General features: G+C 41.5%; 2 protein-coding genes across 5 annotated transcripts; both read left to right on the top strand.

Annotated features, from left to right (window-relative positions):
- Window positions 1-505: 505 nt before the first annotated feature.
- Window positions 506-14,166, top strand: plat (plasminogen activator, tissue). Of its 3 annotated transcripts, none has more exons than XM_053870369.1 (15): window positions 506-622; window positions 6,112-6,194; window positions 6,588-6,630; window positions 6,876-7,010; window positions 8,194-8,304; window positions 9,119-9,293; window positions 9,401-9,492; window positions 9,566-9,740; window positions 10,140-10,225; window positions 10,819-10,881; window positions 10,964-11,168; window positions 11,242-11,378; window positions 11,856-11,996; window positions 12,876-13,024; window positions 13,303-14,166. In XM_053870369.1, the coding sequence occupies exons 2-15, from the start codon at window positions 6,132-6,134 to the stop codon at window positions 13,468-13,470; spliced, it is 1,743 nt and encodes a 580-aa protein (XP_053726344.1). In that variant the 5' UTR covers window positions 506-622; window positions 6,112-6,131; the 3' UTR covers window positions 13,471-14,166. The 3 variants fall into 3 exon arrangements, with proteins under 3 accessions (XP_053726344.1, XP_053726342.1, XP_053726345.1); XM_053870367.1 differs by having other exon boundaries at window positions 6,588-6,714; XM_053870370.1 differs by lacking the exon at window positions 6,876-7,010.
- Window positions 14,167-15,549: 1,383 nt separating this feature from the next.
- On the top strand, window positions 15,550-27,620 carry si:dkeyp-117b11.1 (B-cell linker protein). Of its 2 annotated transcripts, none has more exons than XM_053870853.1 (19): window positions 15,550-15,574; window positions 17,170-17,195; window positions 17,280-17,308; window positions 17,376-17,413; window positions 18,533-18,620; window positions 21,800-21,846; window positions 21,925-21,967; window positions 22,054-22,155; window positions 22,313-22,341; window positions 22,610-22,637; window positions 22,710-22,776; window positions 22,862-22,892; window positions 23,089-23,125; window positions 23,203-23,296; window positions 23,368-23,399; window positions 23,492-23,535; window positions 25,272-25,340; window positions 25,693-25,851; window positions 25,920-27,620. In XM_053870853.1, exons 1-19 carry the CDS (start codon window positions 15,572-15,574, stop codon window positions 26,034-26,036), a joined length of 1,083 nt encoding a protein of 360 aa, XP_053726828.1. In that variant the 5' UTR covers window positions 15,550-15,571; the 3' UTR covers window positions 26,037-27,620. The 2 variants fall into 2 exon arrangements, with proteins under 2 accessions (XP_053726828.1, XP_053726827.1); XM_053870852.1 differs by having other exon boundaries at window positions 23,368-23,405.
- Window positions 27,621-27,691: the final 71 nt, after the last annotated feature.

Genomic DNA, 27,691 nt, shown 5'->3' with positions numbered 1-27,691 from the left:
TCAAGACATTTGCCACAGGAAAGTGACTGTTCTCACTGTATTATTATATTCTCCTGTATGTCATTACTCAGTTATCTGCCACAATTGTGAATCTTAATTCAAGTTAACTGGAGTGAAGTTGCATTTGAGGATGTTGCAAACAAGTACATGACGTTTAGCCTCATTGTCAACAATGACAGCTGGTAAGTAATTATAATTACATTACAACATTACAAAAATAATTTAAAAAAAATAACAAGGTCAAAAGGCAATTCTGTTTAGTTGTAGCAGAGTTGTCATTACAATAAAATTGTACTTCTAAGTAAGCCTATTTTCATTGTTAATTAATTTGGGATTCCTTGTGGGCTATTTTCGTTGATGTAGTAATAAATGTGAAAATGACAAATATTACAATAGTCGTAAATCGCGAAGTCATTTTGGGCGAGTGGCGCCGCCCTGCTGGCTCCACCGTCATCCGGCTGGCAGCCATGTTTCACGGCTGAGGTCACAGCAGACCTCCCCTTCGCGTTGCGATAAAAGCCTGAGAGAAGAGGGAAGATTCAGTCCGAGTCCGAGTGACAAACTTCTGGAGGTCTACATCCCTGCGTTCGAGGAATTCCAACTCCCCCGAGTGACCCCACAGGTATGACGATACTTTAAGTTTTGATTATTATCATTATTATTTACTCTGATGGACACGTGATGGACACATCACCTTGATCACGGACAAAAGCAATTTAGTAGTTGAATCGCCATAATAATTTTGGCACATATCCAGTCATTTCCATGGCAAATTAGCTGAATCGGTGGTAACTGCTGAAGTTCTCCTCACACCCAGGTTTGATTGAAACATATTGAAGTTAATAACATATTTTAAAAATATTCTGTTTGGTAGTGATATTTGGAACAAGTGCATTTTTTTCTAAATACAAACAATTAAAAATGTTTTAATCCTTCATCCTAATCTCATTTAACTAGGGCATATAGTATCTAATATTTTACATTCAATTGATACATATAAGTGTGCCACAACTTCAATTTTTATCAGTTTTAATTCGATATAATTTCATATATAACTGTTAAAATTTGTATTTGAGATGAAAATAACAAAAATAAGAAAATAGTTTGTATTTAAGATTTACATTTAAACACTGCACCATGTGTAGCTTCATGCCAGCATGCACTGCGTTTGAGGTTGGAATTACTAAGTGTGTCGCAGCATGTTTATCACTGATTATTTGAAACCTCAAAACACACATTGATCTGATTCTTACGCATATCAAGAATGTACTGAATATGTGCTGATGTTATCGGCAGTGTCATTATGTGGTGTGTGTTCATGATAATGAGTGTGAGAGTGTGGCTTGGGAATTCTCCTCGCTTGCGTCCGTCTTTGATACCATGAGCTGTTGTATTATCTGGGAGTGAAAGTTGCAATTAGTTAGCTACATTCCTGGCAGTGTGGTCACTTGTGAGTTCGATCACTCGAGTGAGTCACCCATGGCATGTAGAGGTTTAAATTTGAAGAAGGGAAGGCGTATAGACTGTATTGACATGCTTTTATTGATAATAACTTTCTAAACACCAGATATTGCACACAAACATTCTGAACATACATTCAGTAAAACTCGGTGTCTGATAAGTTTTTGTTTTGTATTTTGTCTTTATATTTAGAGTTCCTTCTAGTCAGTATTTGACTGTTAATTCTTCCATCCAGGATGTGTCTCCATGGCGCCATATAAGACCACTTGCATATCCAAGATGGGGCTTATGTGACTTATTTTCCTCAGTCCGGAAGCATATTTCTTAGTTTGGGATAAAGTCTCTGTGTTTCTATGGAGTGTTACATTTTCAGGTTCATGTTGTCATGTAAGCCAGTGTTTGCTTGAAAGCAGTGTAGCGTAAATCCAGCATGCAAGACAGCAGGATGACTCACAACCACTCATTCTTTATTCTGCTGACTGGTTGGATCCTTCCTATGGTCTCCTTTCATCTCCTTCTGCGCCTCCTTTTTTTTTTAAAGAACTTTTTTTCCCTTTGCTCTTGGCCATAATGGTCTTTTCCACAAAGCTTTTTATTGTTCAGGGGTTACAATGCAACTCCTTGTTCTGCTTTTTTTTCGGCTAAGTCACAGCCGCTGTAATAAAAATCCCCTGAGTGATGAATGAATAATGCCTGATAAGTCGCTTCATGCCTGACAAGGCATGTTGTGATGCATAATGGGTGCATTTTTGAAATGCATACCCGGATAAGGGACAGCATCTTGTCCAACAGGTTCACTTTACTCCTGAAATAAGCTGTTGACCAGCACAGCTCTTCAGTGAAGTGTCTAATCTTGCAGAGATGTGAGACAGGAATAGTCACTCGGAGATGAAGTGCATTTCACAGGGAGGTGTAAGTATGGTCGCTTCATGTTATCTCAAACTTTAGGACTTCCTGCTTTGTTACTGGAATGAAAGTCAACTTCCCTCAAAGACTCATGGATGCTCAGTAGATTTGCCTGATATTGGACTCACATGGGACTGAAAAAAAATAATAGTATGAGAGTGGCGCTAAAATGGTTATGTCTAAATTTGTCCAAATGCATTTTTTTGTCTTGCTTTTGCAACAAGTCAGCAGTATATTATAGTACTTTTCGAGTTGATCCACCCCTGCATACACGCCATACTGGTCTTTTTATTCATTCCACTTTCACCATCACATTGTGTCTTTGAATGTTAGATGAAGCTTTTAGCTCATTTAGCAACTTAAAAAATGTAGACCTAGGTTATTCTCTTGGTCAGTCTTTTCATTTATACAAGACAAACAAGTCGGAGGACACCACTAAACCATGTAATTAAAGTTGTTGGCGGGTTATCAGTATAAACCAGCTGATCCAACTGCTAGAATTTAATATAGGTTTACTTTTGGTTTAATGTAGGTCAAAGTCAACTTTATCATGACACTTTCTTTATCATCGGCCTCACTGCTAAACGTGATTTTGCCACGAAGCAACATGTGAGTCACACTTGTGCTCCCACTTCATACACAGTTTCATTCCTTCCATTCATTCATGTTTGACCCAGAATTAAAACCGCACACCCCCAGGCTGCAGTGAAGGTCGAGCGTGCTTGGATGAAACAGCAGACATTTTCATAGTAGGGGAAAAACTTCAAAAAGGATGTGGAAGAGTTCAGATCTGATCCCTATTTTCTTTGGCTGTTCATCCATGCTTGACCTCACGCCATAGCTTTTGCCTCAATTGTAAGAAAACTTGTATAAAAACACAAAATCATTGAAAGAATGAAGTATGGGTGGCAGTTACTCAAACTCAAAAAGTTCATTTACTGCTACAACTACTACCACTGCTATAGCTTAGACCAGTACTACATGTATTTCTGCTTGGACTACTTCTACCACTACACACTACACAACTACAACGTGACCACAGATTAGAAGTAAGAAGGTCTTTACTCAAAGACTATTCCCAAAGGTAAATGATTAGAAATGTCTTGTGGATGTGCTCATCTCTGAAAATGAAAGAGGGGGTTCATGAACTCCCTCTGTTGTTACAAACTATCAATACACTTTGTTATGCGAGTGCGTCATGTTAACTTCAGATCAAGTGTGCATGCTGGGCCCCATCCTCTTGAGATATCAGGGTGGGACGTAATCCACCCCTGTGTTTATGATGTGTGTGCTGTTGTTGATATGTACACTCTCGCACACACACACACACTGCGTTTCATCAGGAAATGTGTTTTTAGCTGTCAGTGCTGGAGAGAGAGGAGTGAGGGAGAGATGAACAGCTGCACAAAGGAAACAAAAAAGAAGCAGGACTGTTGTTGCTGGTGTGTGTGTTGTGAGGGGCAGTCAGGGGGCAAAACTGCACAGCAACTGAGGGGTTTATTGAGACAAGGACCCTTTGGACGAGGCTGGTGAGTGTGTCAGCGTGTGGGAGTGTCAGCCATTGTCCCATACTCAAGGATCAGAATGGACATAAATTTAACTATAGACGGTACGTGTGTGCGTGTGCGCATGCCAGCGTTGAGATATATTGTCGAAGCACTTCTCTGTTTTCAGCACTTCTCTGTTTTCAGCACTTCTCTGTTTTCAATTAGCTTCGTCAACCGCAGAAGGTGAGTCAGTGGGGAAGCAGACGATAGGCTGGGGCATGAAAACTTTCCTGAGAGAAAGTGCAAGCTTGTGTCTGCAGGAAAAGAATCTCTGAGGCGATCATGGATGCGTGTATTTAGGCCATTCGACTCCACATCTGCTTTGTCTCATATCTTTGGTGACTCAGTTCTACTCACACTTGACTTTGGCCTCGCCCTCAAGCTTCCTCACGGAGGTATCTTATTTGTGGCCCTTTCTGGATCTTGCTGGTTCAGTTGTCTGTTAAAGTTCTGAGTCACTTCTGCCCCTCAACAGCTGCCTAGCCTTTTCAGAGAAAGAATGTTGTCAGAGGGATGAAGAAACCACCTCCATGCAACTGTAGCACGTTCCTCCACACTCTTGTGATGTCCTGTTGGACCTGTTCTGTTTCCTCCCCGTGTGTCCAGGCGTTTGGTAAATTGACTTCTCTATTGTGTGAGAGTAGGACACTGTGATGATTTTTCAATGAACTTAAATGTACATTGATGCCTTCAATTTTCTGGAAGATCTGTTGGGGTCCACATGTTAAGTAGCTAGCAGGGTTTTCTATAACAACAAGGGGGACATTGAGACAGAACTGGGTGTCTGGATAGTTTCGGCCAGGCTTTGTTCAGGGAAATGATGATGAGATGATGAGAGAACAGCAAGAAGTTGTATGCACAGAGAAGCTTTTCTTTTGTACTGATACTGGTGACGCCTGACTGGCATGATGCAGGATTTATTATTGTAGTACTATTTTAGATGTTTTTTAGAATGATGTGCCTAATGATGCTTCCAGGTTCTTCACCAGAGCCTCCCTAAATGTGACACCGAATGAGCTGCCGCTCTGATATACTTATCCTTTCTCGTAAACCCTGATTTTAAGTATCCTCATCCTTTACTCTACTACTCTGCTTACTGTCTTTTTCAGTGAGATAATGTTAACCAGGTTTTATTGAGATGCAAGGGTGAAGAGAATGTGGTTGCTGGAGAGGTTGAGGAGAAGGTGCACATCTGCAGAGGATGAAGAAAAGATCATGGGGGATTTTCCCTTGCTGTAGGGAAAAAAGAAACCCAATTTTGCTGTTCAAAACAGCCCAATATGATCCATGGATAGGCAGTGACCAGGATCAAACGGGCTCCACACACTGGTTGTTGGTAGCGCGTTCAGACTGCCACACAGATTAGAGAAGGTTCAACAAGATCCAGACAGTGGACCGTGGTGGAATTGGTGGAGTAGAGTGCCAACTCAATATTAAAGCAATTTCACCAGACTTGTCAACGCTTAAACATTCCAATTTAAGTCAATCCTACAAGTTATCCTCCGGTGTAAATCGCTTTTATATCTACTTCTATTGTGTCAGCTGTTTTCGTCAAAACAAATAAAGAGATTATCAAAATGTCTTATTCATGCTCCTGTACCAAGTTTTATAACACCCTGTCTGCATGCATCAGACAACCAGAAAGGACCCCTCATTTCCCTATATTCCCACCTGCCCCACCCTTTCCTCCCCAGCACTCTAAGCAGAGGAAACAGAGAGGGAAGGAAGCTGTTGAAGGAAACAATAGAGTGGATAAGACTGTGTTTGTGGTTTTCCTGTGATTGTCATCTTTAGGCTGATGACCAAATATAGTTTATGTTACAGATGAGTAATAATGGAGTCCAGAGAACACACAATGGTTTGAATGATAAGATTCACTGAGAAGTTCCATCAGGTAGTTTTACATCTTGATGGCAGAAAACTTTGACTATATTTGAAGTGACATTTATACAAACAATTTTCATGCTTTTGAGAATTAGTTAGAGAATTGCTTATTACCCATGAATGTTTATGATACTTCTTTGAAATACATTGCCGCAATGAAATTGTAAATTGAGTATCTAAATCTGTGTGCGTTCTTGGCCCAAAGGTAGCGGTTTAAACAAATTACTCAAAGTTACCTAGTATTGTCAGTCATAAAGTGACAAATATTGAGAAATGGTTTGTTCAATATTTGCTGTGTTGTTTTGTGTGACAGCCACAGGACACTGAGCAACCATGACCAAGGTTTTCTGCCTGTTTGTGCTGCTGCCTGCTCTCTACTGCACCCTAGTCAACTCTGTGAGTACTACACTGTGTGTAAACTGTCTTATACCAGACACAGCTAACCAGTAGCACCTACTAACATAAGCAGATTACAATTAATTAATGAGAATTTTATCTTAGAGAAAAAATGTTAAGTTTCACTTTCATTAAGTCTGACTGCCACGTCCACAAGGATTTAAATGATTTCGCGTGACTCAGTGCTTGTTTTAATAATCGCCCTGTGGCACATTTCCTCCCCTTCACATCAGTCAATATCATTCACGATTAAACTTTTACATGGGATTACTGGTTTTATGGAATGTTGCAACAAGTCAGTGCATGTTTGTTTTCTGTGAAAGCGAAAGACCTGCTCTGTTTTTCAGTGGTGACTTTCTTTCCCACTCTAACGTCCTCGTCCTCCCTCTGCAGATGGGGCTACTCCGCTCTAAGAGAGGGACTCGTTTTTACAGAGGTGAGCCTAACCGGCAGCCATCAAGACGGACACTTGTGATTATTCATGTCCAGAAGTCATCACCTCCTCCCCTTGACACGTCTCGTGAGCCCCATCTTCTGTTTGTCTTTCACAATAACATCATCATCATCATTGCGTTACTCCTGTCTTGTCATTTCTGTGTTCTACCTTTGTCATGTCTCCACTAATTCATGCCCCAATAACTCTGTGTTCTTAACTGACGGTGAGTTGTGTGTTTTTCTCAGAGCTGTGTGTGGATAGTGAGACCTCAGCAGTGCGCCGTTTTGGCGACACTTGGCTGCGATGGAGGGGACAGCGAGTGGAGTATTGCCGTTGTGCGACGAGAGGACGAGAGCTTTGTCATTTTGTCCCTGTGACCAGTGAGTGTGTGAAGACATGTCTGCTTTCCTAGTCCCTCCTAATCTAGCTAGACGTCCAACCCAAATCCTCGTCTGCCCCCGTCAACCCATTTGTCCATGTAATTAAAGTTCACCTCCATGTTGCCGTAACAACCTCAGATGATTATTTTCTTGCCCTCCTTCCACGTTCCCTGGTCCAGATCGCTGTTATTTCAGGGCATGCTGATGACATTCCCTCAACCCTTTGCTCTTTTGTGGGCAAGTTTTAGTCGTGGTTTGTTTGAAATACTTTTGCCAGACCTTGTCTGTATTTTCACCCCCTCTGATGAATTCTGTGACACACCGTTGCTCCTCCCGCACATAAATCGCAACCACATTTCCCTCCGACCAAACTCTCTGACATCATGCCATTGCTGTGGAAGTCGTGGCTGCTATTCTGGACATAAGATTTTAAGCTACAAACCAAAACTCTAAACAATTCAACCTCTTAACTTCTATTTTTTATATATTTTGGAATCATTTTTTCCGTTAAGTACACCCTGTCTACGACTGAGTGTCTCTAAAGCATTTTATGTTCACCAACTGACTTTCACCATGGTACTCCCATTTCGACGGAAACATACTCTGATCATCCGTAAGAGGGCACCTGACTATTAGCATGTATGTTATCCATTTTGCCTCTAAAAACTGAGATTTCATTGAGCTGAGGAGTGACCTGGTAATTGGTTTTGGAGAGGGCCAAAGCCAATTTATGCAGATAAAGACGTGTCCGAAGTGATCATGTGGATATCAGTCAGTCCCTTAAACCACGTATGCTGTATAATAATCCATGAATAATCGTGTGAATTATTGGGATCTTACTAAAGTTGTTAGTAAGATCCCAATAACGAATTTCAGCCCCCCCTTTTCAAAAGTGATGTACATTAATGAGCCATGGCGAAACTGACAGACAGTGAAATTAAGACTTGCTACTGAGAACTGGAATACTTCATGGTGTTTATGTAAATCTTAGTGTGAGGAAAAAGTTTTATGGTACTGTTAGAACATTGTTAACCTACATAAATTGTAAAAGTAGTTATCATTAGCATTCACCAGCATTTACGTTAATCTCTTCCACTCCACCCAATATTTAGATAAGAAATTCTCAGTTCTGAATATTATTTATGATGGTCTAAATTGTGATTTTTGGCTTATTCCTCTCTAGACTGTTACATATCCCATTGCTATAATGGAGGGATGTGCAAAGAGGCGCTCTACACTTCTGACTACATTTGTCAGTGTCCTCAAGGCTTCAGCGGCGCTCAGTGTGAGATAAGTGAGTAGATGACTATGTTCTTATTCTCTACCCCTTTATTCTGCTCTTCACCCCTGTCCATTTTTTGGTTTTGCTTAGTTTTGTTCAAATTATGTCATTTTCCTCTATCAGGCATGGTAATGTTAATTGCATTGTGAACTTCTGAACTAGTGCTGTTTCTGTCATTCGTTTCCTTTGTAATCTTTTCCCTCTTCTTATTCTTAATGAAACGAATCCTTTAATTCTCCATCTTCACTGCCAACCTCCTCAACAATGATGTTTTTATTCTAGGTTTAAGTTTAAGTTTTTTAATTCATGGCATATCTCTTTTGTGAAACATAAAGGATTGGTTTATCATAGCACACTTATTCAGGAAGTGTCTTATTCAATTCACTTCAGACTCATTGTACATAGGTTTTCTGCTCAAGATTTTACTGGTGACATGCTATGTTTATGGATTAAACATTTCATTTTCGTGTCATTAGTTACGTTATAGTTGTTCTTAGGAACCAATTAATTGTTGAGAGATATCATATGTGTGTGGTTTATTGAAGATTATAAATCAAGAATGAGTCCTGTTTTTACTAATATTTGTGCCCCACCCAATTTGGATCCATGTCAGGAACCCCTGCCATTGGGATTCTAGTAAAATAAGTGTTTAGACCGCATGTATTTAGCAGAATACATGCAATTTATAACTATCATAACTGATGTTTTATCACTGATCGGTACCACGCAATAAGACAGTTTATGATTTGGATACTGCCCATATCGAAACTTCTCGTTACTTGTGTTACAATAACAGTCATATCTTGGAACTATTTCCTTTGAACAGACACCAAGGAGAGCTGTGTGGCGGGTCAGGGAAATGGTTATCGTGGCACATGGAGTATCAGTCAATCTGGCGCTGAGTGCATCAACTGGAACGCCACAACTTTAAGAGGAAAAAGGTTCACAGCCAGGAAAGTGGATGCCAGCAGTCTCGGACTCGGGAATCACAACTTTTGCAGGTGTGACATGATTCTTATTCCAAGTTAGAATGACCATCCCTAACCATGAGGGCAGCGGATAAGGAATAGCTTAATAATGTATGGATTAAATTATGCTGCTACTTCAGGAATCCGGACAACGACAACATGCCCTGGTGTTACATCTACAAAGGAACTCAGGTCACATGGGAGTATTGTTCGCTTCCCAAGTGTCCAGAAGGTACCACTCGACTACTCCTACTTATTAGTTTGAATCTTATTGTTGTCAAAACCATGTCTCTTTTCTATCTCAGATCAGTACAACGAATGTATACAGGGCTCTGGTCAGACGTACAGAGGAACTACTGCTGTCACCAAAAGTGGAACAAGCTGTTTGCCGTGGGACTTTCCGTCTTTGAGGCGCAAACTCAACAACGCATGGAGATCTGACGCACTGGATCTGGGACTGGGCAGTCACAACTTCTGTCGGTATGGAGAAGAAATACACGCTAGAAAACAACTCGTCTGGTGTGGTGTCCTCCTTGTTGTAGACAGACTTTTAGACTTAGACTTAGACTTTCTTTATTGTCATTGTACAAAAACATATCACTATATTATGGCAACGAAATTTCGGCCTCCGGTTTCTTGATGATGTTTTTTTTATGATGATGGATGAAGGGAGGAATGATAGTCTTAGCTTGTTGGCTCGGCTCTTCTCTCCCTACATGACCTTTTGTTTCTTTCTAGTCATTGTTCGGTGTTATTGTCTTGTTGATTCTATCATGAATATTTCCGCATCTTATCCTGGAATCTTGTCGATTCTCAGACTGGTTTATAATGACCTCACTTTCTGAGTTCTACATTCAAACTTTTTTTTCTGTCTGACAGGAATCCTGATGGGGACGTGGCTCCTTGGTGTCACATTTACAGAAATATGCAGCTGACCTGGGAACTGTGCGATATAACCAAGTGCTGTGAGTGACAGTTTCTTGCTGATCTTTGCCTGCTTATCAGACCAAGAAAGTCCCAGCAGTTTTATTGACATTGAAGCGCTGAATGTGCAGCTTTCGCCGGTGTGTAGTCCTGGCCCTTTCTGCCACTCCTCTGTCCTTTTCAGCGCGGTGCTCCCCAAACACCGAAACCAATCAGTAAAATGCCTTTGCTTTCATTGGTCTGAGCTAACAACATGATCCACATTCAGACCATCACTGAGTGTGTTTTCATCGTTAGTCTCAATGCTGGTCCCCATTTTAAAACAAGTTCAGATGTCATGACATTTTTTTAGCTGGTACGTAGAAATCTCTGACCTTTCTACGGAGTAGACTGCACCGCTGTACCTGCACCTTATAAGCCATTTACCTTCTTCTTCCTTCTTGAATTTAGTGTGCCCTCAATAGTTTGGAAACTACAGTACATATGTTACATTATAAATGTTGCTGTATCCCACAGGAGTCAGAACTAGGTAACCTTGTACAATTCAGTTAGCTAGTTAAAACAAGCCCATCCATCGAGCATTCAATATGTTTCTGATTAATCCAGCGATCTCACCCATGTCTGTTATCTGCAGCGAGACGTCCACTGATTACCACCATTGGTCCTCGTGCTCCAACAACTAACAACAACAATCAAGGTCGGCTCCTGAATCAGTCAATAGTTCCTCGAGCATAAAAGTTTGATGTGAAAATGTGACGGTGATCTTCGTCTCTCTGCAGCCGCATGCGGCCAGCGTTTGGACAACTCAGTCAGTCGACCATCTTTCCGTATGTTTGGCGGCAGAGTTAGTGACATCACAGAGCAGCCGTGGCAGGCTGCAATCAACGTATACCAAGCACGACTGCGAAACCACTTCCATCGCTGTGGTGGCGTCCTCATCGACTCTTGCTGGGTGTTGTCTGCTGCTCACTGCTTTGAGGACGTGTACGGAGAATATCTACACGCTAATATAGCCATGTCAATTGCATGAACTCATTTTTCTACTATGTTTTCACAGCAACAAAGCAGAGAAGTTGGAGGTGGTTCTGGGCAGAACGTTTCGGAAACAGAATTCCAGTAGCGAGCAGATTTTCAAAGTGGAGAAGTACTGGATCCACGAAAAGTTTGACAACGAAACATACGACAATGATATTGGTGCGTAGCTGTTTAGGTACATGTGCATTAGAGTAGCGTGATGCAGTGGCTGAGATGGTGGCAGACACAGGACAAAGGTTGCCATGGTAAAACCTCAATAATAGTCCTCTAGAAGGTCTCATAACTTGTCATATTTGATTATATCCCATCACTTGGTCTCAAAACAAGACAGCAAAGGATTCCTACCTTACATGTGTCTTCTGTAGGCCCCTGAAGCAGAGCTGACCCTCATCCAGATGAACACTATCATCTGTAAATTTGACATTTTGCTTTTTCATCATTTAACTGCAACCACAGTGCCTCACTTGACCTAGAAAAGTGAATACAACCTTCGAAAATGACCTACTCAGTGAGCCAGAAGAGTGCACGAGCCATTTCCCCGTCCGCTTTAGTTTGTCTGCCATCCAGTTTTTTGCCTCCAAAGAAGTTGAGAACTGCACAAGCGTTTAACCCCTGCCTTTGTCTCTCACCATGCAGCTCTGCTGAAGCTAAAGACGGACATCGGTATATGTGCCATTAATTCTCCTGAGGTTCTCCCGGCGTGTTTGCCTGAACGCAACTTGGAGCTGCCTGATTGGACTGAGTGTGAAATCTCTGGCTATGGGAAAGACTCAGAGTGTAAGCATCGCACCATAAACCACTGTATATTGTTGGGTTCAGCAATATACAGTACAGTGCATATGTACAGCAAAGTTGTTTGTTTAGATTTGATAACCCAAATACGTTTGCATAATTGGATTTTATATCAGTCTTATATGTTTGCAAAAAGATGTCTATTTCATTCCAAAATCTATTAAGATGCGTTATATTATTGATTATATTTAACTTTTTTCATATAATGTTTTGATGATTTATTCTTAAATATGACAGAATATGTTTTATATTTACACAATTTATTAAATACAATGTAAATAATAATAATATAATATTGTGCATTTACTCAAAAGCAAGTATTAGATGATAAACAGCGGTGTAAGAGTACATTTTTAAACCTCAGTGAGCTGCTCATCAAGTTCAGTATGGCCGTCAGGTTGGAGTCAAAATGGACAGCTCGTTAGTTCTTTGGCATGAACAAACAGCCACTCGACACTCATTCCTATGTACAAAGTAACATCCGACTTATGACCGGGATCGGTTCCAACCAACCAGTCATAAGTCAGATTGGACGTAAGTCGAATGCCATTCAAAATAGCTGATGCGAGGCTTATAGGTGCTACTGTAGTGTTAGATCGCTGTGTGAGAGTGAGATGCTGGGATACTGTGCTGCCGTAGCTGTTGTACGCGTTGCCAAGCTGCGATGTGAATACATTGAATAAACAACATTGAATTAAAAAAAAAGCATCTGCTGGCCAAGTCAAGCAGGTCATATGTTGGATATTACTTGTATAGTTTCCATTTGCCATTACCTTGCCTTACTTACAGTTTTTGCTGGTGGTAATGTGGGAATGTCTAAGACCAGATGTTCACCGGTGTTCAACGCACTGTGTCCGACCCCAGTCTCTGCAGAGTTCTCTGAGCGTGTGAAGAGAGGCTACGTGCGCCTGTGGCCCAGAGATCGTTGCGTCCCTGAGGTTCTGTCAGGACGGACAGTCACCTCCAACATGCTGTGTGCCGGTGACACCCGAGGGCTGGATGATGCTTGCAAGGTGAAGTATTCTGACATATCTACTTCTGCACATATTAAATTTGCTATGGTAGTTGGTTGAACCACAAAGAGAACAAAAGACAGAAACAAACCAAGACCATCAAGAACCTCATCCAGCCCAGTCCCCTTTTTATGTGGCTAACATCGTTACAAATCAAGGAGAATGGCATGACCTGCAAACACAGCTGCACTGCAAGACCACGTCCATAACAACGACACCACGTGTGTGTAATTAACTGTCCTATAGATTAACGTATATTAACATTTCCGTCCTCACAGGGCGACTCCGGTGGTCCGCTCGTGTGCAAAAACAACAACAGGATGACCTTGATGGGTGTTATCAGCTGGGGGGACGGATGCGGGCAGAGAGACAAACCTGGCGTCTACGCCCGAGTGACTCGCTACATCGACTGGATCAACGACAAAATCAACTCCAGTCCTGTTTAAAGACCAAACACTGTCCAGAGAAGTGAAACTTCCGGGGTCTGACACGGATGAGGCCAAGTTTACGACCAGCAAGACTATCTCCTTGCTATTTGTGCTGAATTCACATTTGTCCATTTGCCATGGACGGATTGTGTCTGTCCTGCATCACATGTTGAACATGATGTAGTCTTCACTACCGGTCGACTTTTTGGTCCATGCAGAGACACAAACACTCTGAGAACAGCAGATTATGCTCTCCTTTCTTCAACATGTTTTTTTTCAGAAAAGGCAGCAAAATGTTGACATGATAATAATGATAATTTGAATCCCTAGTCAGTCGACTAAACAAACACAGAGCTGACGATTCATGTTTTAATGCAAGCCTAAGGTTAGCTTGGGCTGGACATTTGGATGTCCTCTATACAGACAAAGATGCTGACTCAGGCTGAAGGTCAGTAAGACTGCAGGACCAGCAGTGCCCTGTCCTCCTTCATATTCAACCTGAAACTACAAATAAAAATGTCCATATGAATCCGATTTGTCCTGAAGTGAACAAGTGAGTGCCCAGTGATGATGTTGTGAGCTGCACAAAGGTCTTCTGTTCTAGCTTCGCCTGCGGCGCACGACAAATAATTGTGTACATCTTATCATGAGCCTTTGATCCAACCAAATCTGCTGGTACAGATTCTTCCATTAAAAACACAACAGCAACAGCGATTCAGTGATTGTACCTCTCTTCTGAGTTTGTGTGGCAGTACTTGTGTTGGGTTGATCCCTGATAACACAGTAACATGTACATACTGTATATAGTTTTTTTTTTTTACCAGGATGAAAACACAGATACCACAGACTCAGTTCTAAGTTAATATTTATGTGTTTCATAGACATTAGTGTGTTGTGTAGTTTATTTATTGTTCCTTGTAACCCCATTTCACTTCTTCAATAAAGTACCATTCGGAATAAAGTGCGTATGCTGGTGTGTGATCAGTTGTTAAGTTCTTATAATGAGTGGCCCATCAGGTCAAATGAGAAATAAAGAGGTCCAAAATGAGGAAGAGTGCAGAACAAATAGGTCTCTCTGGTGGGGGCAGTGTTAATGACAGGTTCATTACCACAAACCTTTGCACAATAAGGAACACTGAACCAGCGCTGCAGTATTAACTTTGGAGTATTGATTTAAAAAAATAATAGTACAACTTGACTTATACGCAGCACTGCTGAGAACGCTGTTCTCTTAGTGTTTTACAGACAATACATAACACATGCAAAGAATAGTATCATGCACATTCACATGAATAAATCAAAATCGGAGTCAGAGTCAAATTTATTGCCATGGTCAGCGGGGATCCCATCAACTAGGAAAGTGCTTTGGAATAAAGTGCTGTCAAAAAATAAAATAAAATAAAATAACAAAGGCTGATCACAAATTGAACAGTCTGACGGCCGAGGGGAAGAAGCTGTTCCTGTGACGGGAGGTTCTGGTCTGGATCGACCGCAGCCTCCTGCCAGAGGGAAGAGGAACAAACAGTCCACGATCAGGGTCAGAAGGGTCGGCTCTGATAACGTCTCAGTGAAAGCAGAAATAAGCATGAAAGCAGGACGATATCATGTAAATGCAAGTGTTTTAAAGGTTGAGGTACATAATGTGTTTGTTAATTCAATCTTGAAGTCAATCCTAAAGTAGACAGAGGAACACGTTGGTCAGGGAGCCAGGGCAGTGCTGCCGACACTGGTGATGCGCTGTCGGCATTCACAACTAGTTAGGACATGGTTATGTTGTTACAGTGCCTCGTTGATGAGTTCTGGAACAGACATTCAGAATGCCGTTGCCTGATTCCCCTCCACTCTAATTCAGTGATCTCCGCTGGTGTTTACAGTTTTTGTTTAGTTTTGTTTTACAGCTCAGTGTAATCTCTAATGCTATTGATCACATGTCTGACACATGCAGGTCAACATTGAGCTTCCTCTTTTGATAACAAACGTGTTACTGTTCCACTCACTCACTGGAGCTCAACCTGCTGTAGGTGTGACCTTCCCTGTGTAGTTCATGTAAAGCAGATCAGTGCCGTTTTAAAAGAACGAACCTCCACAGTTGTCTGTTCTCTCAACTCTGGACCCAACGATGGTAATGTAACATCCTTTCTTCCAAAATGTGTGAAATGAAATGATCTTAACTTAACTCCTGCTAATGAATAGTTGGAGTTTCTGGAAACTCATTTAATTATTAAATATATCGCAGGAGGTTTTCATGATATTGTTTTCTTTGTTTCATTTTGAATTCAAACTTAAAATACTGTATTTGTTACATGTTTATTTAAAAAATAATGATGTTAACTATTTATACTTACCTTATGTAAATACATACATTTTAATACAGAAAAACTAATAAAAAAATGTTTGAATACTTTTTGACTTATTTACAACTATTTTAAATTAATGTTTAACTTAAATATTCAGTAACTTTTTTTCTGTCCAATGGTTTCATGGGAAGAATTCAGTGAGTGCATGTGTTTGTGCGTGTTGACTACTGTTACTGCTTCACTTCCCTTACTCGGTGAAACCAGGCTTTGTGGATAGCCTGATACTGCTGCTGCACTTCCTGATTCTTCACTTGTTTAACTCTAGTGTTTGCCAATCTCTTTTCCTCACCAACTTCTCTGCAGTAAAAAGCTATCTCACTCTTACCTCAGCTCACCGTTGCTTCTAAATAACCAAAACAAGACATGTTGAGGAATTTCATGGTAATGGTTTGACAAACCAAAACGTGTCATGGTTAACATGAAATTTACTCTAGTGCCACACTGAGACTCAAAACCAACATGAACAGTAATCACACAATGAACTGGCGAAACTGCAGGTGCTGTCTGCTCTGTTTTTATCGACTGAGGGAATGTGACTTTTTTTTCTGTTTGGTTTCAACCTGGGTTTCCAGGGTTCTGCTGTACCTTAACCCTATAAGCTCCGGTGTTTTTTCAATGACTTAGTCACTGTGATGTCACTATTTAAAAAAACGCTGAAATCTGCAGGATGATGGTGTCCATGGTGATTTATATAACCTATGCAGATGTTTATCTGATCCACTGGTGATACTCTTCCTCATCTCTCAAGCAACAACGATGATGGCTGGTCATTATCATAGTTGGTCCAACACTGTCTCAGGTGTCCAAACCACCAGGCCTATCCAATTTTGCCTCCATACTTCTACACATGAATACTCCTATACCCCTCCTTCAATATCAACCATACCACTGATTCGGGGGTTGGTACCTATTGGAGTTCTTCTGTCGCAACCAGGCAATCTGTTATCAGTGACTGTCAGTAGCTGCTAAGTTTCAGTTGACACCCGATTGGTTAACCTGTGTGTGCTCAATTGGTTGGAACAAAAACCCGCACCAACTGCGGGCCTTTCTGTAACAGTTCGGTGACCCCTCTTCTATAGCAACTCGTGTCTAACTGGGTCTTGCATGATATAATGACATAATATAGTCCTAGTTGTGGGACTCCAATGACCACATTCCACCTTGTGCCAGTTCCAAGCGTAGGGTAATGGAGAGGCTGAGTGTCAGGCAGGACAGATGGAAGCTCTAAACCCCGGAGAGTCAGGCCATGGGGATGATTTAACACCGTTTGTTAAATGTTGCATTGACGGTGACTTTAAAGACAACTCAGCCTGGATGGTACCGTAGAGTACGACTGTGACAGAGTCTTTCTGTTTTTCAGAGCTTCTTCGGAAAACTTAAGAACCGGTGAGCCAAGACTTGATTCTTTGTTTGAATGAATGACAAAGACCTGTGTGCAACATGCTTTGTATTGTTTTGCCTCTGATACAGTGCACCTCATACCTTGCCAAGGAGAACTGGTAAATCGTCCACCTTAAAGTTTGACCTGTTGAAGAGTGTTTCCGTTAACCTGTGTGTCTGTTACAGACGTCAACTGCGGGCGTGGCTGGCCTGCTGATGAGTTTGTGAGTACAGATTTGAAATTTTCAAGCATGTTTATGTCAGTGGGGCCTCTCCTGAGAAGTCGTCTTCCAGTGAGACTAGAGGCATAAGTTGAGGTATTTCTGGACCTTTTCTCTGTCATTCTTTTATCTTATTGAATTCCTTCTCATTGAGTAAAGTTGGCTCTGTATTAATGGACACAAATCTTTCTGGTCACAGCTACATGCTCTACAAGCTCAATCAAAATGAAAAATTCCATTGTTTTGCATGAATGAACTAGACAGCTAGACAATTTTATTTCAGAAGAATTTATGGTGTAAATGCAACTTGACAGGTTTGTGTCTGTTTGTATTTACTGGTCAGGCACCTGTATACAAGGCCAGTTGTCATAGTAATACAGCCGTTCTCCTCCACACATTCTCCTCTTTTGAGTCACTGGCATTTAAACTTCATGAGTAGCAAATAGCAGAGGACATTTCCAAATCTTGAGGCTTCCCTCCATGTCTAACCATTTCATTTATCCACAGTAAATGGTTTTTGCAGCAGGATGAAAATGACAGATTTTCCACTTGTTTTCTGTAAACCAGCTCCATCATTTGTAATGGCAGTGAGTGGATCAGGGTGGTAGGTTTGCCTCTACTTTTGTAAGGCTCAGACAAATTCTGGAAATGTGACAGTTTTCATGAGCCCATCATTATTGAAAATTGGAGAATTTTTAGACAGAGAATTAGAGAATTTAAGACAGGCTTGCAGAATTGGAGTGTGGATACATGTGACGCCTTGAATGGACTCTCTAGGTAAAACTATGGAAGAACTTGTGATAGAAAGTGTGTTAGATGATAATAACACATCTGTTTATTTTTAAGTTTATATTATTCTGAATATTGGACTTAATAAAGCTCAGCTACTAAATCCATTTTTTAAGAAAAGGTGAAAACAAAGAACAAACAAAAAAATAAATCTTGGCTTCAATGTAACTTGATGTAGTAGAAGGAACTTGGTGAGTTCAGCCATGCAAGCGCTAGAGGGAAAAACCAACCCACGGTGAGCACTGATATATGGGAAGGACAGTTAGAGGTTCATCTGCAGCGCTGAAGTCCTCGCTGAGAAGACATAAGTTTTGCTGATGTCTGTGATGTCAGGACAACGATGATGGAGACACGTACGAACCGCCTCCCTGCGAGCCTCCACCCATTCCACCGAGGCACGTGAAGGAGAATATTTATATGGGTAAAAACACACAACATCCACTGCTAAAGTCAGACAAAGGCATCATCTACCCACCACGGACTGTTGTTTGGATTAATATCGAGTATTCAACCCATGTAACCCATGTCAAATGTAATACCTATATGTTAAGTTCAACATATAGACATGCTTTGACTTATCCCAATAGCCTTAGGTGATGTTTTACATTTTATTAACCTGAACATTTTGAAAAGGATAGACCTAAGTCGGGAGGAAGACGGTTGAAGACCAACGTAACCAGTCTTCTTCTTAGTTTGCTGATGTTAAGTGCCGAGCCAATGAGAGAAAGTTCGTGTTCGAGTTGCGTTACACAGTCTGTCCATCAGAGGCCACCCTCGTAATGCATATCGTTTTGTGGCGTCTTATTAGCTTCTCTCTAACTCGTCAATAAACATCTTGATTATGTGATTCAGCTGGTTGTGTTTCTATAGTTTGAAGGTGTGTTTTTCATTCACTTGGGGGAATCGAAAATAATGGAATATATTGACAGTATAAAGATAGAAAATAATAAATAAATAAAAAATACGATAATTATAATACATCATTATATCATTATTATCGTATTTTTATTTATTTATAATATATTATATTATATGTCTATTATTCTGTTTTTCTCCCGCTTATCTGGGACTGGGTGGCAGCAGCATGAGCATGGATGCCTAGACTTCCTTGATCCCACACACCGCCTCCATTCTGTCCTGTGTCTCCCCCGGGGTTCTCTTCCCAGTGTGGCATGCCTAGAACACCTCTCTAGGGAGGTGACCCGAGGCAGATGCCTGAGCTGACTCCTCTTGACGTGGAGGTGTCAGCTACTTCTTCACTACGAAAGTCCCTCACGCTTCCCTCATGAACAAGACCCCATCCTGAAGAGGGCAAAGCACCTTTTTAGTCAACAACCATGGCCTCGGATTTGGAGGTGCTGATTTTCATCTGCTTCACACTCCGCTGCAAAGCGTCTCAGTGCGCGCTGAAGGTCGTGGCTCGATGAAGTCAACAAAATAACATCAGGGATGGAATTCTGCACTCTCCAAGGGAAGTTATAGCAGAGGGCCCCAGTCCCCATACTCCCACAGCACTCTCCACAGGACAGGACAAGGGACACGGTCGAACACCTTCTCCAAAACCACAAAACACATGTACACTGGTTGCGCGAACTCCCATGAACCCTCGAGGATCCGGTGGAGGGTGTAGTTGGCCCAATGAGCCAAGACCCGGACGACCAGGACACTACTCCTCCTGAATCTCCTGAAATGTGATCCTGCTATAGTTGAAACACACCCTCCTGTCCCCATTCTTGAACAGAGGGTCCACCACCCTGCTCTGCCAATCCAAAGATACTGTCCCCGTCCACCACGCAATGTTGCAGAGCTGTGTCAAATTAGACAGCCCTACAATATCCAGAGACTTGAGGTACTCAGGACGTATCTCGTTCACCCCCAGAGCCTTGCCACTGTGGAGCTTACAAACCACCTCTGTGACTTCAGTAAGGGAGATGGACAGGTCAGACCTTTGGAAAACATGGTGTCAGAATTGAGGAGATACTCAAAGTACCCCTTTCCACCGTCTGACAACATCACCAGTCGAGGTCAGTAGCTCTCACCACACTTGGCCTGCCAGTACCTGTCAGCTGTATTGGGTGTCCCATTGTCCAACATGGCCAGATCAGACTCTTTTTTTCAACTTGACGGCATCTCTTACTTCCGGCTGCCATCACCTAGTTCTGGGATTTCCGCCACGACAGGCACCCAAGACCTTGCTGCCACAGCTACGAGCAGCCACATCAACAGTGGACAAGGAGAACATGGTCCATTTGGACTGCATGTCTCCAATCTCCCTGGGGGAGAAGCTCTCCTGGAGGTGGGAGAAGATGGCAGTGCTGACAGAGGGTTTTGCCAGGCGTTCCCAACAGACCCTGGTTGGACCGGTTTCCTTCCCTGCCAGCAAATTCAACTCACCACCAGGTGATGATCGGAAGACAGCTCAGCCCCTCTCTTTACCTGAGTATCCAAGACACTCAGTCGAAGGCCAGACAACACGACAATAGGGCCCTTATACTTGAACATGGTGTTTGTGATGGACAAACTTTGACTAGCACAGAAGTTCAACAACTGAACACTACTCGGCTACAGATTGGCCAATCATCCCCCTCGAGGTGCTACTGTCGCTGCCCATGTGAGCGTTGAAGTCCCACAGTAGAAGAAAGGGGTCCCTTGTATAGGCACTGTCCAGTACCCCTCCTAGGGACTCCAAGAAGGTCTGGTACAGGTACAACCCAAAGGCGTAAGGATGGAATCAGAATCAGAATCAGAATCAGAAAACTTTATTAATCCCAAGGGAAATTATGTAATGTATGGGACACCCTCGTTTACTGGTGTGAACTCCAACGTACACTATGGGCACTGAGCTGGGTGTATAGGAGCAAGCCCACCCCTGCCCATGGCCTCTCCCCACCAGCATTGCCAAATAATGGAGTGTCCAGCCTCATTCGACGAGCTGGGTTTCAGAGCCCAAGCTGTGCCTGGTGGTGAGCCCGACTATATCCAGCCAATACCTCTCAACCTCCCGCGCTAGCTCATGCTTCTTCCCCACCAGTGAGGTAACATTTCATGTCCCCACAGTCAGAAGCTGTGTGCGGGGACTAGGCCGTCGAGGCACCCACCCCTGACTGGCACGCAGTCCTCTTTGCACCCGTCCCCTATTAGTGCCTCTGCGGGTGGGAGGGTGGAACTCTTGTACATCATACTTTCGGGCTGAGCCCAGCTGGGCCCCATGGGTAAAGCCTGGCTCGCATTGGGCAACGTCTTGGTCATAGTGGACTGCCTTTTCTCTGGCCAGTCACCTGGGAATCGTTCGTAATGGGAGACCCTACCAGGAGCTCAATGCCCCAGAAAACATAGCTCCCCACGATGAATCGGGTACCCACACTCCCCCACCATGACTAATATATTACATATATTAATACATTATATAATAATATAGTAAACTAAAAACGTTTTATTGAATTCAGTTCAAACATTGACTGTAAAAACAAATTAGAAAAAAAGTATTAATTAGTAGTAGTAAATTTAAGTGTGGTATGATGCAAAACTCTTTTAGAATAACATTTTTTTTAATCTAGGAAAATGTTTCATCAATAATTGTTATTATTGCCATCTCAACAGATGACCTTTTGGCTCCAGCCCCACCTCCGTGGCCGATTAAACCTTTGGTAACTTCATCTGTTTTTGTCTAATGTTATTAGTTATAAAGAATATAACATCTATGCATACATTTCTTTTTCGCTCAGAAAAGTAAAAAGCAATCAGAGATGGATGAAATCTCCATAACTGGTGTGTCATCATATATATATACTCAACATCATCTTTGTAGTAGTACTTCAACCCATGTCTCAATCAATTTCATGGACACATTTCAGCTCCTGCCATTAGCAGAAGTGACAAACCCAGGGGGGTGAGAGTGACTTCATCTCCAGCTGTTTCTTCTCCTGCTTCTCCTCCCAACTCCATTGCAGACGAAGGTACTGAAAGGTTTTCATATGCTGCAGTGGTGGCTTACTAGTTAGGTTTGTTAGAGCGGATGGTATTTTAGGTTGGTCCTGGGCCGGAATGATGGACAATATATTGTGTGCACTACTTAAGAAGTTCAATAGTGACATCTTCCCTTTTCAATTCCAGATGTTTACATGGATCCAGATAAACAAGCGGTAAGGTCACTGAAATAAATTAGACTACTGAGGTAGTTATTGGCAGTGAGTAGGAAGGACCAGATCAGTCAGAGGGACATCTGACATGAAGGAGTTGCGGGACAAAGTTAGGGATGACTCATAGTAAGGACTTGTGGAGACGAGTGAGAAGAAGGGAGGCTGACTTGGAGTGGGAAGGGGAGTGACAGACGTGGAAACACTTGCTCTGACTGGATATTGTCTGGCAAATTGTTTGACTGGTATAAAGTTTTATAATTCTGTGTCACAGGAAGATGAGCTGTATTTGGAACCAGTGGGTAAGAAAATCCCATTATTGCCACTTGAACTCTAAAAAGATGCTGATGAGTTTTGCTCCATCCATCCATCAGATCCCTCTCCAGTTTGTCAAGGAGTGAAGGTGATGCCGCCAGATTATTCACAATCCTCTGCACCCCGGTGAGTCATTCCATAGCACGTTAATCCTGAAGCAAGTTACAAATGAGCTCTACACATCACTATGTGTTGACCTCTCTGTCGGCAGGTTGAAGCCTCCGGTTCCTAGAGCGCAGTCGGTAAATTCATTCACTGTTTCGTTAACTTGCATGAGATGACTGCTGACCCTTGTTAGCCCAAGTAGAAACAATGAAGTTACCTTTCAGAATCTCAATTCTTATTTGCTCACAGTCATATTGCAGTTTTTAAGCTTAAATGTGACATACCATACATCAAGACGTGGCACATTAATGCACATTTGCTTTCATATGGCAGAATTCCTCCTTACCGTCCTTTAATGTCGCTAAACCAGGTAAACTTTCTGTGAACTTAATCTACAAACTGAACCAAAGAAATGAAGCTAACATTCTTCTTCGGTTCTCATTTCAGCTAACTTTGATGTCGGACGAAACACTTTTCCTTTGGTCTTACCCCCCGCCCCCAGTTTCAAGCCACCGCTGCCACAAAACTTGAAACCTCTGGGGTGAGAGAGAAGGCATTAGCCAATGGAAACTTGTTAATTATGAACTGATATCTTTCTTTTCCCCATTTCAGCTCTGTGAAGCGTAACAAAGACGACAGTAAAGGTGAGGGTAAGCATTCGTTTACCTTGAGGTTGCCGGCAGGTGTAGCCAAAGTGAAAGATTCAAACAAAGCATAACGTGTTTTGTTGTTCTAGCCTCAAGTGACAGCTCAGTGCAGATCAAGCTTCCTGACAATGAGGTACTATTATTGATCATCGAATGTTGTTATAAACAGTCAACCACAAAGAAATGTACTATTACTAACAACACAAATAAATAAATAAATGTAAAAATAAATAAATAATAAGCATCAGAATCAGCCAAACAGCAGACAAAACAAACAAATGAAATGCGGAGCAATAGTTTTGTGGCTACAACATTATGACTGCTTTAAAAGTCAGACATCATGAGGGGGTGATTGCTGTCTAGTTGCAGTATAGTCCTGGATGGTAAGACACAGCTTGTTCAATTTGTCTAAAGAAACCTTCAGACTTCTTTAACCACCATTTGTAACTTGGTACGTTGTTTTTCTGTGAAATGAACTTTAGAGCAGTGAGCAAGGTGATCATTGCCATCGTGGTAGTGGTCTGTTTAGAGTCAAGATGATGAACACGCCATGAAATTTCTGATTCTGAGAGATCAAGGACATAAAAGAGGACTAGGCCACGTTCCACACAAATTGAAGCAGCCTGGATCTTTTCTAATGCAGATTCCTAAACCGTTCTATTGACCAGCTTAGCAAAACAGAATGTGTTTGTTTTACTAGATTGTCTGATTTGGAGATACCTAAAAATATGTCCAGCGGGGAGAGAGGTTCTGTTGCACAGTTGTTCATAGTAGGTAAACTAACCTAGTGAGATCTGAAGTGGGAGCTGAGCATTCAGGAGATGGTTCTGCGTCACCCAAATTGACGTCTGTCGTGTGCTTTCGCTTAGTGGACTGTGTGGGGACATATTGCATGGTCTGAGGGCCCTGTAGCGAAACAGTCCAGTCAGAGTGTATAGACCACCGTTACACCCTAATATTTTAATAATTGCCAAATGTGTTTTGCAGCCGTAACCCCTTGATAAAACAGTTAGAGGCTATTTCTCCCATTTTTATACATTTCATTTGAAATTAGATACATTGCCATATTCCTCTAGAAGTGCCTTTGCAAATGGTATTGAGTTGAAAGGATCTGGTATATAACAAAGAGTCATCTGGATGCAGAGAAACCTCCCCCATCAATGATCATTCAAGGAGTATAACACAAATCCCGGACGTAACAGCGGGAAAGTGAACTACCTTTCCTCCTAACAGACCGACAATTAAAATAATTATTAAATACATTAAATACATTTTTTTTACCAAAACCAAATCTTTTCATGATGAGAAATACAAAATCCTGTCACACACTTTTTCAGCATCCAACATGACTAACTCGGGGTTCAAGGAAAAGTGATTAGTTATGTGAGGGATAATTTCTTTGTGTCTTAAGTCATATTTCGCCTGTTGGATTGGGCGAAACATCAGAATGTTACTAGATCAATGCAGTCCTGAAGTCAGCAGGAGTTGCTTCACAAGAACCCTTCATCTCATCTTTTAACACTTGGAAAGTGAGTGAGAAGCATGGCTTGTTAAACGCTGATCTTTTTCAAAAGTGGGAAAAGTGGTAAAAGTACAGACAGAAAGAATACTGATGTACTGCAACTCAAAACTGGATGACAGAGAACGGTTTAAGAAAACTTGCCTTGCTTGTGACTTTCAGAATTTGAGTGTTGATTCTTTATGATTTATCGGTCTTTCACTGCTCTCTAAGTCCAAGTTTGAGGTAAAGAATGACAGGAGCGAGTATAACATTCTGCCTGCAACAAACAAACTGCTGTCACAAATGTAGCAAGCTTTTAAAAGCTCTTCTCTCGCTGATGAATAAATAATCTCTTGGATGAGTCGCAGGTGAAAGAATGGTTTGCTGGAAACTGCAGCAGAAAACAGGCTGAGGAGCATCTCCTGGGAGTCAACATGGTGAATAACCCTCGACAATCATTGTGTTCATAACCGTTACTCACATGTGACATGGTGACTGTCTGTCTGTTTTCACCGTATTGTATTGTAAAGTGTACTTTGTCAACCTGTTCATCCACGAAATCAGATTTCTTGTTCATGGAAAAAGAATTATTTCACTTATGAACAAGACTCCAATATACTGAACCGTCCGTGACTTAGAGGATCTGTTGTGGGGACGAAGTTGGAATGAAGTTGGAATAAAAACTTAAACTTGGGCCATTATAAAAATATGAACAAAAATATGGATTTGTGTTTTAATAATCCACAACTAACTTGACACTTCACGGTAAATGTCACGTTTTTCTCTCAGGACGGGGCTTTCCTCATCCGCAAGAGTTCGAATCAATGTGGCCAACAACCGTTCACGCTCGTCGTGCTCCTCCAGCAGAAAGTCTTCAACATTCCCATCCGCTTATTGGAGGAGACACAGAGCTACGTTTTGGGAAAAGAGGGCAAGAAGATTGAAGAGGTGCGCTTTGGTCCGGGAGATTGACTGATCAAGCTCACTCAGCTCTTCTGCTTGTTCTTGCCTTGCAGAAGTTCTCCAACCTTCAGGAGTTGATTCTTTACCACCAGAAAAACCATCTGCATTTGATTGACAGCAATTCTCAGGCCAAACACACAACTTTTCTAACACAACCCACTCGACCTTAAAGGGGCCCTATCGTTTTTTTTTTTTCCTTCAGTAATGGAATCTCACATGTCCTGATGTTCTCTCCCTCCCACTGTTCTTATGTTTGTCACCATTCTTGTTGTGGTCAACATACAATTCACCTACAAACACATCATGTCACTTTCCTAATGTGTTTGGTGTTCAGTTAGTGGCAAAGGTTTTGACTTAGGACACCAAATGGAAGATGGATTTGCAGTTGCTGACGCAGTTGAAATCCAAGTCTTTAAAAAAGCTCCTTGACTGAGCAAGAGTGAATTGACTGTCAAAAACACATGCTCACATCTGATAGGAAAATAACTGCAGGAAAGCGATCGTCCAATTAAGTCCGTCGGCACCTGTGGAGGCCTTTCTACAGTGTGTTGTGTCAGTGATTCCATGAACCTTTGTGGGTTCCATTGAACGCGCCTTGCCCTTTTGATGCCTTCATCACCCATAGTCTGAACAAAATGGGAGAAACATGTTGTATTGTGAAGGCTGATTTTGAAACCGAAGTACTGTGAGCATCATACTTTAACAGTAATTTGATAGTTTAATACTAATTCAGTAATGTGTGAATAGAAATTAAATATGAAATGTTTGAAATCAAGCAGTCCAGATTTTATTTGTCATGATCCATATTTATATCTACCAAAAACAACAGACCTGCAAATGTATCATCCTGAAACTGTGTCTGACTGGGCATCTCGCCTCTTTGTTGGTCTTACAGGATGATGGTCAATGTGGTGACGGAAATGACCTTGTAAGTTAAGTAGAAGCTGGTCAGAGGATGATCAATGAGCGGTGGGCTTGTGGTGAGCGTGAGTTATTCACTTATGGTTGCAATCCTGCAGAGGTTAGACACAATACTGTGCCACAATTTCTGACAAGACTCTCCTTAAAGGGAAAGGACCAGATGGTTTTGCTTTTGTCAAATCAATCACCGAAGAACTAACATTGGCATGATTTACTGTGGATCAGCTTTAGTGAATGTAAATACTCTCTCATGACCCGCAAAGGTTTCCATCTTACAGAGATAAAAAAACGTTTAGTTTACGTCCAAATCCCCCCACTTTGAATCATTATCTTGTAATACTGCCTTTGTGATGTGGTAAATTTGCTCTTTGCATTGCCCATTTGGAGTTGTCACAGCAAGGTCCAGTCCAGTTAAAACTAGCTTATGCATCCTCTGTGATCACATCGACCTTCTTCATACCCTCCTTTATTGGATGTTTTTATATGATTGGTTTTCATTCTAATTAATTATATTATTTATAGTATTTATATTAAGATTGAAGCTGTCATTTTCGTAGTTTTTTTTAATGTGCTACCTCTAAATGACATCTTATGTTGTTTTGTTATTTTATTTTATGTTATTCTCTGTTTAGTGTCATTTATTTATTTTGATTTATTTATCTCTTATCTTGCAATGCTTGACTATACAGTTGCATCTTCAAACAACAATTTCCCAACAATTAAGTATACCAAGTGAGTCTTTTTTTTTTTTTTTTTTTACATAAAATTTTTTTAAAATCGCAGTCTCACAACTCACTTTTTAAATTAAGAATTTAAACAGACAGTTCAGAAAACAAAACTAAACAAAAAGATTGTGGAAATATACATATCAAACTACAATAAATACAATGTTAATCAAAAATCT

The sequence above is a fragment of the Synchiropus splendidus genome, chromosome 7 (assembly GCF_027744825.2).
Source record: "Synchiropus splendidus isolate RoL2022-P1 chromosome 7, RoL_Sspl_1.0, whole genome shotgun sequence".
NCBI lineage: Eukaryota > Metazoa > Chordata > Actinopteri > Syngnathiformes > Callionymidae > Synchiropus > Synchiropus splendidus.
The sequence above is the reverse complement of the archived record's forward strand: the minus strand, read 5'-3'. Positions and strand labels throughout refer to the sequence as shown.

What these genes read in the sequence shown, in the direction of transcription:
- plat (XM_053870367.1), top strand. Translation starts at nt 6,132, where the DNA reads ATGACCAAGGTTTTCTGCCTGTTTGTGCTGCTGCCTGCTCTCTACTGC. An exon ending in GTGCGATATAACCAAGTGCT is followed by an intron (nt 10,226 to 10,818) that starts GTGAGTGACAGT and finishes TGTTATCTGCAG; the next exon opens with CGAGACGTCCACTGATTACC. An exon ending in GCTCACTGCTTTGAGGACGT is followed by an intron (nt 11,169 to 11,241) that starts GTACGGAGAATA and finishes ATGTTTTCACAG; the next exon opens with CAACAAAGCAGAGAAGTTGG.
- si:dkeyp-117b11.1 (XM_053870852.1), top strand. An exon ending in TTCGGAAAACTTAAGAACCG is followed by an intron (nt 17,196 to 17,279) that starts GTGAGCCAAGAC and finishes CCTCTGATACAG; the next exon opens with TGCACCTCATACCTTGCCAA. An exon ending in TGGATCCAGATAAACAAGCG is followed by an intron (nt 22,342 to 22,609) that starts GTAAGGTCACTG and finishes TCTGTGTCACAG; the next exon opens with GAAGATGAGCTGTATTTGGA.